The sequence below is a fragment of the Oncorhynchus keta genome, chromosome 17 (genome assembly GCF_023373465.1).
Source record: "Oncorhynchus keta strain PuntledgeMale-10-30-2019 chromosome 17, Oket_V2, whole genome shotgun sequence".
In the NCBI taxonomy this organism is placed as follows: Eukaryota; Metazoa; Chordata; class Actinopteri; order Salmoniformes; family Salmonidae; genus Oncorhynchus; species Oncorhynchus keta.
Genome location: NC_068437.1, coordinates 56,574,427 through 56,586,901, shown reverse-complemented (window position 1 = coordinate 56,586,901; position 12,475 = coordinate 56,574,427). Strand labels below are relative to the sequence as shown.

The 12,475-nt window shown below is 50.7% G+C and overlaps 1 protein-coding gene across 2 annotated transcripts in view; it reads right to left on the bottom strand.

The window, feature by feature from the left end:
- atp8b4 (ATPase phospholipid transporting 8B4) overlaps positions 1–7,783 on the bottom strand; it is an 86,477-nt gene extending 78,694 nt beyond the window's left edge. For both annotated transcript variants that reach the window (XM_052466592.1, XM_052466593.1), the window contains exons 1-2: positions 7,498–7,783; positions 3,456–3,526 (exon numbers count right to left, since the gene is read on the bottom strand). Coding sequence is in view for 1 of the 2 variants with exons in the window: in XM_052466593.1 (XP_052322553.1) it covers positions 3,456–3,489 (34 nt within the window). In the remaining variant the exon portion in view is untranslated. The remainder of the gene's footprint in view (positions 1–3,455; positions 3,527–7,497) is intronic.
- Positions 7,784–12,475: the final 4,692 nt, after the last annotated feature.

The window sequence follows — 12,475 nt, the reverse complement described above, 5'->3', positions numbered from 1 at the left end:
TATAATATATAGGTTTAGATAGGCTGTATAATATATAGGTTTAGATAGGCTATATAATACCTGTATAATATATAGGTTTAGATAGGCTATATAATACCTGTATAATATATAGGTTTAGATAGGCTATATAATACCTGTATAATATATAGGTTTAGATAGGCTATATAATACCTGTATAATATATAGGTTTAGATAGGCTATATAATACCTGTGTAATATATAGGTTTAGATAGGCTATATAATACCTGTATAATATATAGGTTTAGATAGGCTGTATAATATATAGGTTTAGATAGGCTATATAATACCTGTATAATATATAGGTTTAGATAGACTATATAATACCTATATAATATATAGGTTTAGATAGGCTATATAATACCTGTATAATATATAGGTTTAGATAGGCTATATAATACCTGTATAATATATAGGTTTAGATAGGCTATATAATACCTGTATAATATATAGGTTTAGATAGGCTATATAATACCTGTATAATATATAGGTTTAGATAGGCTATATAATACCTGTGTAATATATAGGTTTAGATAGGCTATATAATACCTGTATAATATATAGGTTTAGATAGGCTATATAATACCTGTATAATATATAGGTTTAGATAGGCTATATAATACCTGTATAATATATAGGTTTAGATAGGCTATATAATACCTGTATAATATATAGGTTTAGATAGGCTATATAATACCTGTGTAATATATAGGTTTAGATAGGCTATATAATACCTGCAGGTTCCACCTTCCCCTTCATCCCACTGCTTAGTCTTCTCCAAATTGAACCAGGAAATAGTTGAGTTCCAATGTCCAACCAGTTTGGAGGATAATCCAGGTAGAGGATTGTGAATACATGAACACATTGTGTTGGGGTGAGATGCCTCTGGGTAGGTGAGTTGGGAAGCAACGATCCGTGGGTCACACAAGGTCACAGAGCACTAGCTCCGCGTCACAGGCAGATACTCATTACAAGGTAACACACACGAACACACACACACACACACACACACACACACACACACACACACACACACACACACACACACACACACACACACACACACACACACACACGCACACACACGCACACACACACACACACTCACGCACTCACACACACACACACACACACACACACACACACACACACACACACACACACACACACACACACACACACACACACTCACATCAACTCAAAAGAGGGCATATTGCTTCACTTTATCTCCCTTGACCAGAACACTGTATCATAAAATACATTCACATATATCACTGACTGTCTCCTGTTTCTCAAAGACTGAGCCTACATCTTAAATGGCATCCATATGTAGTGCACTACTTTAGACCAGAGCCCTATAGAACCATATTCCTTATATAGTGCACTACTTTAGACCAGAGCCCTATAGAACCATATTCCCTATGTAGTGCACTACTTTAGACCAGAGCCCTATAGAACCATATTCCCTATGTAGTGCACTACTTTAGATCGGAGCCCTATAGAACCATATTCCCTATGTAGTGCACTACTTTAGACCAGAGCCCTATAGAACCATATTCCCTATATAGTGCACTACTTTAGACCAGAGCCCTATAGAACCATATTCCCTATATAGTGCACTACTTTAGACCAGAGCCCTATAGAACCATATTCCCTATGTAGTGCACTACTTTAGACCAGAGCCCTATAGAACCATATTCCCTATATAGTGCACTACTTTAGACCAGAGCCCTATAGAACCATATTCCCTATATAGTGCACTACTTTAGATCGGAGCCCTATAGAACCATATTCCCTATGTAGTGCACTACTTTAGACCAGAGCCCTATAGAACCATATTCCCTATGTAGTGCACTACTTTAGACCAGAGCCCTATAGAACCATATTCCCTATATAGTGCACTACTTTAGACCAGGGCCCTATATAACCATATTCCCTTGTTGGTGCACTACTTTAGACCAGAGCCTTATATGGGTACTGTTCAAAATAGTGCACTAAATAAGGAATACGGCGCCATTCGGGATGCATTCTGAATAAATATATTAAGCTGTTTCTGAGCTTGATCTCTTTTCTACACAAGAGATAATGGAACTAGACACAAGAGACAATGGAACTAGACACAAGAGACAATGGAACTAGACACAAGAGACAATGGGACTAGACACAAGAGACAATGGAACTAGACACAAGAGACAATGGAACTAGACACAAGAGACAATGGAACTAGACACAAGAGATAATGAAATTAGACAAAGAGATACTGGAACGAGACACAAGACACAATGGAACTAGACACAAGAGACAATGGAACGAGACACAATAGACAATGGAACTAGACACAAGAGACAATGGAACTAGACACAAGAGACAATGGAACTAGACACAAGAGACAATGGAACTAGACACAAGAGACAATAGAACTAGACACTGGAACGAGACACAATAGACAATGGAACTAGACACAAGAGACAATGGAACTAGACACAAGAGACAATGGAACTAGACACAAGAGACAATGGAACTAGACACAAGAGACAATAGAACTAGACACGAGACAATGGAACTAGAAACAAGAGACAATGGAACTAGACACAAGAGACAATGGAACTAGACACAAGAGACAATAGAACTAGACACAAGAGACAATGGAACTAGAGACAAGAGACAACGTGTCACGCCTTGGTCTTAGTATTTTGTGTTTTCTTTAATTATTTGGTCAGGCCAGGGTGTGACATGGGTTTATATGTTGTGGTTCGTATTGGGGGTTTTGTATTATTGGGATTACGGCTGAGTAGGGGTGTTGCATAGGCTTGGCTGCCTGAGGCGGTTCTCAATCAGAGTCAGGTGATTCTCGTTGTCTCTGATTGGGAACCGTATTTAGGTAGCCTGGTTTCGCTTTGTATTTCGTGGGTGATTGTTCCTGTCTCTGTGTAGTTTCACCAGATAGGCTGTAATTAGGTTTCACGTTCCGTTTGTTGTTTTGTATTTTGTTTTGTTATTTCATGTGTCACTTTTTTCATTAAAGTCATGAGTAACTACCACGCTGCATTTCGGTCCGACTCTCTTTCTACAAACGAAGAACGCCGTTACACAACGGAACTAGACACAAGAGACAATGGAACTAGACACAAGAGACAATGGAACTAGACACAAGAGACAATGGAACTAGACACAAGAGATAATGAAATTAGAGAAAGAGATAATGGAACTAGACACAAGAGATAATGAAAATAGACAAAGAGATAATGGATAACAAGACAGTCTCCCGATGTCTCTCCGGTATTAGCGTCACTATTCTATCCAAAGGGAATGTTTACTGTGTGATACCGGCAATGAAATCCTGTTCAGGGACATTGGTCCTTTGCGATAACTGTATTTTGTAACACACTAAAGAGGTGTAAAAATAAAGAGTAACAGAAACAAGCAGTTGTTCTTACCGATGTAGATACCTCTGTTAGAACATGATGCCATTGTGTAAGGGGACCTCCAGGTGTAGCCGAGGGTTGTCCTGGAAAGCATGGAGCAAAGGACTTTGTTACCCCCTGTATGGTCCTGTTCCACCCCACAGACCCCTGTATGGTCCTGTTCCACCCCACAGCCCCCTGTATGGTCCTGGTCCACCCCCTGTATGGTACTGTTCCACCCCACAACCCCCTGTATGGTCCTGGTCCACCCCACAGCCCCCTGTATGGTCCTGGTCCACCCCACAGACCCCTGTATGGTCCTGTTCCACCCCACAGCCCCCTGTATGGTCCTGGTCCACCCCACAGACCCCTGTATGGTCCTGGTCCACCCCACAGCCCCCTGTATGGTCCTGTTCCACCCCACAGCCCCCTGTATGGTCCTGTTCCACCCCACAGCCCCCTGTATGGTCCTGTTCCACCCCACAGCCCTCTGTATGGTCCTGTTCCACCCCACAGACCCCTGTATGGTCCTGTTCCACCCCACAGCCCCCTGTATAGTCCTGTTCCACCCCACAGCCCCCTGTATGGTCCTGTTCCACCCCACAGCCCCCTGTATGGTCCTGGTCCACCTCCTGTATGGTCCTGGTCCACCCCACAGACCCCTGTATGGTCCTGTTCCACCCCACAGCCCCCTGTATGGTCCTGGTCCACCCCACAGACCCCTGTATGGTCCTGTTCCACCCCACAGCCCCCTGTATGGTCCTGTTCCACCCCACAGCCCCCTGTATGGTCCTGGTCCACCCCCTGTATGGTCCTGTTCCACCCCACATACCCCCGTATGGTCCTGGTCCACCCCCTGTATGGTCCTGTTCCACCCCACAGACCCCTGTATGGTCCTGTTCCACCCCACAGACCCCTGTATGGTCCTGTTCCACCCCACAGCCCCCTGTATAGTCCTGTTCCACCCCACAGCCCCCTGTATGGTCCTGTTCCACCCCACAGCCCCCTGTATGGTCCTGGTCCACCTCCTGTATGGTCCTGGTCCACCCCACAGACCCCTGTATGGTCCTGTTCCACCCCACAGCCCCCTGTATGGTCCTGGTCCACCCCACAGACCCCTGTATGGTCCTGTTCCACCCCACAGCCCCCTGTATGGTCCTGTTCCACCCCACAGCCCCCTGTATGGTCCTGGTCCACCCCTGTATGGTCCTGTTCCACCCCACATACCCCGTATGGTCCTGGTCCACCCCCTGTATGGTCCTGTTCCACCCCACAGACCCCTGTATGGTCCTGTTCCACCCCACAGACCCCTGTATGGTCCTGGTCCACCCCACAGCCCCCTGTATGGTCCTGTTCCACCCCACAGCCCCCTGTATGGTCCTGGTCCACCCCACAGCCCCCCGTATGGTCCTGGTCCACCCCCAGACCCCTGTATGGTCCTGGTCCACCCCACAGACCCCTGTATGGTCCTGGTCCACCCCACAGCCCCCCGTATGGTCCTGGTCCACCCCACAGACCCCTGTATGGTCCTGTTCCACCCCACAGACCCCTGTATGGTCCTGTTCCACCCCACAGCCCCTGTATGGTCCTGGTCCACCCCACAGCCCCCTGTATGGTCCTGGTCCACCCCACAGACCCCCGTATGGTCCTGGTCCACCCCACAGCCCCTGTATGGTCCTGGTCCACCCCACAGACCCCTGTATGGTCCTGTTCCACCCCACAGCCCCCCGTATGGTCCTGGTCCACCCCACAGCCCCCTGTATGGTCCTGGTCCACCCCACAGCCCCCTGTATGGTCCTGGTCCACTCCACAGACCCCCGTATGGTCCTGGTCCACCCCACAGCCCCCTGTATGGTCCTGGTCCACCCCACAGACCCCTGTATGGTCCTGTTCCACCCCACAGACCCCCTGTATGGTCCTGGTCCACCCCACAGCCCCCTGTATGGTCCTGTTCCACCCCACAGACCCCTGTATGGTCCTGTTCCACCCCACAGACCCCTGTATGGTCCTGTTCCACCCCACAGCCCTCTGTATGGTCCTGTTCCACCCCACAGACCTCTGTATGGTCCTGTTCCACCCCACAGCCCCCTGTATGGTCCTGTTCCACCCCACAGACCCCTGTATGGTCCTGTTCCACCCCACAGACCCCTGTATGGTCCTGGTCCACCCCCTGTATGGTCCTGTTCCACCCCACAGACCCATGTATGGTCCTGGTCCACCCCACAGACCCCTGTATGGTTCTGGTACACCCCACAGCCCCCTGTATGGTCCTGGTCCACCCCACAGACCCCTGTATGGTTCTGGTCCATCACACGTAAAGCTTATCTTTTTTACATTCCTGTATCTCCTTTCCTCAATTGACATACAGTGACCAATCAATCACCAATCACAGATGAATTACAAAAAATCTTCTTCCCTATGTGACAGAGAACAGAATTAATAGTGAGGACAATTTGTCTTGTGAGTCACTACTGTGTCATGCTGAAATCTACACACTGTAAATTACATGTACAGATGTTGGATCTAAATTTGACCCGTAATGTCGCAGCAAAATAATCCTGCAGCGACAAGGTTTTTACGGTTTAGTCCCTAATGTTGCTTGATCAGTGGTTAGGCTATTAGCTGGCCAAAAGTAGGCTACTTGAAAAGTGCAATACTGATAATATATCCGTGTGTTAGTGCGGGTTTTCAGTGAATTTATATAAATCACAAAGCCCATCTGCATTTCCTGCGATGCAGGAAAATTCTCAGCAACAAAAGCGTGTTCAAATTAAGATCCTACATCTGTTTAGGAAGAGGCAATACTCTATTGTTATAGAATATTACCAATTGGTGAGATAAAATACAGAGAATTGGACATTTTTAGTGTAATAATAATAATAATATATGCCATTTAGCAGACGCTTTTATCCAAAGCGACTTACAGTCATGTGTGCATACATTCTACGTATGGGTGGTCCCGGGAATCGAAACCACTACCCTGCCGTTACAAGCGCCATGCTCTACCAACTGAGCTACAGAAGGACCACCATACATAGTGTAAATAAGAATACAGGCAGCAAAAACTGCAGGAGATGGTTAATCACTAAGAAAGGCCTGGGCATTGTTACTATACTGCTCACCCGGCAGTTTCCTTCAGAGCTGCTCACTGAAACCTAATAGGCTTCTTGCTTTCTTCAGTACAGTACACAGATCTCTGCCGGGAATACTTCTGAGACACAGGGCTTGGTCTGCTGATGTCAGCACCATGCACAGTAAACAGGTAAACACAAAATCTAACTGCTAGCTCTTATGTACCGTTATGTTTTTGTTTCCCTCTCTCAATGATGAACCCATAGAATAAACAAACTAGAACGGCTAATTTAGTAATTTAATAGGATCTCTGTTTCGGTCACTTTGCTCCCTCCCCATGATATTGTACTGTGATGTAGCCCACTGAAGGAAAAACAATAATGAAAAAGTTGTAATTTATATATTCTCCCAAAGTTGAAACAACACCTGATTAATAACTTATGAACATACCATAACCGGGGTGGCAACGTAGCCTAGTGGTTAGAGCGTTGGACTAGTAACCGGAAGGTTGCGAGTTCAAACCCCCGAGCTGACAAGGTACAAATCTGTCGTTCTGCCCCTGAACAGGCAGTTAACCCACTGTTCACAGGCCGTCATAGAAAATAAGAATCTGTTCTTAACTGACTTGCCTGGTTAAATAAAATTAAAAACCGTGTTCACTTAGAAAAAATTATACAGTGGATCAAGGTGGCTGAAATGACCAATGGGTGAAATGCTTTGAGGATTCCATCTTGTACAATGCTTTTTGAACTTGTTCACGGGTGCGACAGTTCGTAACTCACTTTGCAAACCGTTATTTACAGGAGGCCTACGTTCGAGACGTGTATAGTGATTTGTAACGTTGACTGAGTGATCGTAACATCAGCGACACATTCAGGCGTTCTTCGCTATGCAAATGTCATGGCAGAGTTGAAAGATTTCAACTTGACCATGATCGATACCGTGTATTCACTAATCATGACAATAACTGAATGTAAATTGTAATTCCATTTTTTTTACTCACCGACAACATCGTCCATTCAGATGGAGACAGTGGGAATCATCGGTAAGGCGAACGAGGAAAATGTAGGCGCATCTGCAGCTCTGGAGAATCTGTGCGCTTCTCTCCCTCGCTCTCTCCGCGCTTCTCTCCCTCGCTTCTCTCCCTCGCTCTCTCCGCGCTTCTCTCACTCGCTCTCTCACTGCCTGTCTCCCTCTCTCTCTCTCTCTCTGCCTGTCTCCCTCTCTCTCTGTCTCTCTCTCCCTATCTCTCTCTCTCTCTCTCTGCCTGTCTCCCTCTCTCTCTGTCTCTCTCTCCCTATCTCTCTCTCTCTCTCTCTGCCTGTCTCCCTCTCTCTCTCTCTCTCTCTCTGCCTGTCTCCCTCTCTCCCTATCTCTCTCTCTCTCTCTCTCTCTCTGCCTGTCTCCTGTCTCCCTTTCTCCCTATCTCTCTCTCTCGCTCTCTCTCTCTCTCTGCCTGTCTCCCTCTCTCTCTACTCAGTGTCGCATTCAAGCCTTATGGTATGAAGCAGAACCAATGATCGACTAAAGAATTGTCATTCTCAAATGTGAGAACTTCTCTCACAAATAATAAATAACATAATAACAGTCGTGTATTTAGATATAATAACAGTCGTGTCTTTAGATATAATAACAGTCATGTTTTTAGTAGAAGATTAAATAGAGTCAAATAAAATAGAGCAACATATAAACAAATCTTATTGTAGCCTGATGTGACACACACACACACACACACACACACACACACACACACACACACACACACACACACACACACACACACGCGCGCGCGCACAGAAAGCACACACAGAACCAATGGTTGCCGAGACAAACAGGCCATCATGTGGACATCTACGGTACTACAGTACTCTGCCATGACATTTGCATAGATATGCATGGCTAAGAACGCCTGAATGTGTCGCTGATGTAACGATCACTCAGTCAACGTTACAAATCCCTATACACGTCTCGAACGTAGGCCTCCTGTAATAACGGTTTGCAAAGTGAGTTACTAACTGTCAATGTAACTTGTTTAGGGTTTTATTTGAAGTGAAATGAGTCCTTGAATCCTCAAAACTTAAGAAACAGGAAGTTCTGCACATCCCAGGTGGTTCTGCATTTTACAATGTAGTAAGGCACAAGGTGAATGAATAGCTTTCAATCAATACATCAATTAATCAATTGAAAAAATTTGTCAAGCCCTTTTTTAAAATCAGTAGTTGTAATCGTAGAGTGCTTTACAGAAAAATAGTATGGTCCTGTTCCACCCCACAGCCCCCTGTATGGTCCTGTTCCACCCCACAGCCCCCTGTATGGTCCTGGTCCACCCCCTGTATGGTCCTGTTCCACCCCACAGCCCCCTGTATGGTCCTGTTCCACCCCACAGCCCCCTGTATGGTCCTGGTCCACCCCCTGTATGGTCCTGTTCCACCCCACAGCCCCCTGTATGGTCCTGTTCCACCCCACAGCCCCCTGTATGGTCCTGGTCCACCCCACAGACCCCTGTATGGTCCTGTTCCACCCCCTGTATGGTCCTGTTCCACCCCACAGCCCCCTGTATGGTCCTGGTCCACCCCACAGCCCCCTGTATGGTCCTGGTCCACCCCACAGCCCCTGTATGGTCCTGGTCCACCCCACAGCCCCCTGTATGGTCCTGTTCCACCCCACAGACCCCTGTATGGTCCTGGTCCACCCCCTGTATGGTCCTGTTCCACCCCACAGCCCCCTGTATGGTCCTGTTCCACCCCACAGCCCCCTGTATGGTCCTGGTCCACCCCCTGTTTGGTCCTGTTCCACCCCACAGCCCCCTGTATGGTCCTGTTCCACCCCACAGCCCCCTGTATGGTCCTGGTCCACCCCACAGACCCCTGTATGGTCCTGTTCCACCCCTGTATGGTCCTGTTCCACCCCACCCCCCTGTATGGTCCTGGTCCACCCCACAGCCCCCTGTATGGTCCTGGTCCACCAGACCCCTGTATGGTCCTGGTCCACCCCCTGTATGGTCCTGGTCCACCCCTGTATGGTCCTGTTCCACCCCACAGACCCCTGTATGGTCCTGTTCCACCCCACAGACCCTGTATGGTCCTGTTCCACCCCACAGCCCCTGTATGGTCCTGGTCCACCCCTGTATGGTCCTGGTCCACCCCCTGTATGGTCCTGTTCCACCCCACAGACCCCTGTATGGTCCTGTTCCACCCCACAGCCCCCTGTATGGTCCTGTTCCACCCCACAGACCCCTGTATGGTCCTGGTCCACCCCTGTATGGTCCTGTTCCACCCCACAGCCCCCTGTAGGTCCTGGTCCACCCCCTGTATGGTCCTGGTCCACCCCTGTATGGTCCTGTTCCACCCCACAGACCCCTGTATGGTCCTGTTCCACCCCACAGACCCCTGGGTCCTGGTCCACCCCTGTATGGTCCCCACCCCCTGTATGGTCCTGTTCCACCCCACAGACCCCTGTATGGTCCTGTTCCACCCCACAGCCCCCTGTATGGTCCTGTTCCACCCCACAGCCCCTGTATGGTCCTGGTCCACCCCCTGTATGGTCCTGTTCCACCCCACAGCCCCCTGTATGGTCCTGGTCCACCCCACAGACCCCTGTATGGTCCTGGTCCACCCCCTGTATGGTCCTGGTCCACCCCCTGTATGGTCCTGTTCCACCCCACAGACCCCTGTATGGTCCTGTTCCACCCCACAGACCCCTGTATGGTCCTGTTCCACCCCCTGTATGGTCCTGTTCCACCCCACAGCCCCCTGTATGGTCCTGGTCCACCCCCTGTATGGTCCTGGTCCACCCCCTGTTTGGTCCTGTTCCACCCCACAGACCCCTGTATGGTCCTGTTCCACCCCACAGCCCCCTGTATGGTCCTGTTCCACCCCACAGACCCCTGTATGGTCCTGGTCCACCCCCTGTATGGTCCTGTTCCACCCCACAGCCCCCTGTATGGTCCTGGTCCACCCCCTGTATGGTCCTGGTCCACCCCCTGTATGGTCCTGTTCCACCCCACAGACCCCTGTATGGTCCTGTTCCACCCCACAGACCCCTGTATGGTCCTGGTCCACCCCCTGTATGGTCCTGGTCCACCCCCTGTATGGTCCTGTTCCACCCCACAGACCCCTGTATGGTCCTGTTCCACCCCACAGCCCCCTGTATGGTCCTGTTCCACCCCACAGCCCCTGTATGGTCCTGGTCCACCCCCTGTATGGTCCTGTTCCACCCCACAGCCCCCTGTATGGTCCTGGTCCACCCCCTGTATGGTCCTGTTCCACCCCACAGACCCCTGAATGGTCCTGGTCCACCCCCTGTATGGTACTGTTCCACCCCACAGACCCCTGTATGGTCCTGTTCCACCCCACAGACCCCTGTATGGTCCTGTTCCACCCCCTGTATGGTCCTGTTCCACCCCACAGCCCCCTGTATGGTCCTGTTCCACCCCACAGCCCCCTGTATGGTCCTGTTCCACCCCACAGCCCCCTGTATGGTCCTGTTCCACCCCACAGACCCCTGTATGGTCCTGTTCCACGCCACAGCCCCTGTATGGTCCTGGTCCACCCCACAGCCCCTGTATGGTCCTGTTCCACCCCACAGCCCCCTGTATGGTCCTGGTCCACCCCACAGCCCCTGTATGGTCCTGTTCCACCCCACAGACCCCTGTATGGTCCTGTTCCACCCCTGTATGGTCCTGTTCCACCCCACAGCCCCCTGTATGGTCCTGGTCCACCCCACAGCCCCCTGTATGGTCCTGGTCCACCCCACAGCCCCCTGTATGGTCCTGTTCCACCCCACAGACCCCTGTATGGTCCTGTTCCACCCCACAGCCCCCTGTATGGTCCTGTTCCACCCCACAGCCCCCTGTATGGTTCTGGTCCACCCCACAGCCCCCTGTATGGTCCTGTTCCACCCCACAGCCCCCTGTATGGTCCTGGTCCACCCCACAGCCCCCTGTATGGTCCTGTTCCACCCCACAGCCCCCTGTATGGTCCTGTTCCACCCCACAGCCCCCTGTATGGTCCTGGTCCACCCCAGAGCCCCCTGTATGGTCCTGGTCCACCCCCTGTATGGTCCTGTTCCACCCCACAGCCCCCTGTATGGTCCTGTTCCACCCCACAGCCCCCTGTATGGTCCTGGTCCACCCCCTGTATGGTCCTGTTCCACCCCACAGCCCCTGTATGGTCCTGTTCCACCCCACAGCCCCCTGTATGGTCCTGGTCCACCCCACAGACCCCTGTATGGTCCTGTTCCACCCCCTGTATGGTCCTGGTCCACCCAACAGACCCCTGTATGGTCCTGTTCCACCCCACAGCCCCCTGTATGGTCCTGTTCCACCCCACAGCCCCCTGTATGGTCCTGTTCCACCCCACAGCCCCTGTATGGTCCTGGTCCACCCCACAGCCCCCTGTATGGTCCTGGTCCACCCCACAGACCCCTGTATGGTCCTGGTCCACCCCCTGTATGGTCCTGGTCCACCCCCTGTATGGTCCTGTTCCACCCCACAGACCCCTGTATGGTCCTGTTCCACCCCACAGACCCCTGTATGGTCCTGTTCCACCCCTGTATGGTCCTGTTCCACCCCACAGCCCCCTGTATGGTCCTGGTCCACCCCCTGTATGGTCCTGGACCACCCCCTGTATGGTCCTGTTCCACCCCACAGACCCCTGTATGGTCCTGTTCCACCCCACAGACCCCTGTATGGTCCTGTTCCACCCCACAGCCCCCTGTATGGTCCTGGTCCACCCCCTGTATGGTCCTGTTCCACCCCACAGCCCCCTGTATGGTCCTGGTCCACCCCCTGTATGGTCCTGTTCCACCCCACAGACCCCTGTATGGTCCTGGTCCACCCCCTGTATGGTCCTGTTCCACCCCACAGCCCCCTGTATGGTCCTGGTCCACCCCCTGTATGGTCCTGGTCCACCCCCTGTATGGTCCTGTTCCACCCCACAGACCCCTGTATGGTCCTGTTCCACCCCACAGACCCCTGTATG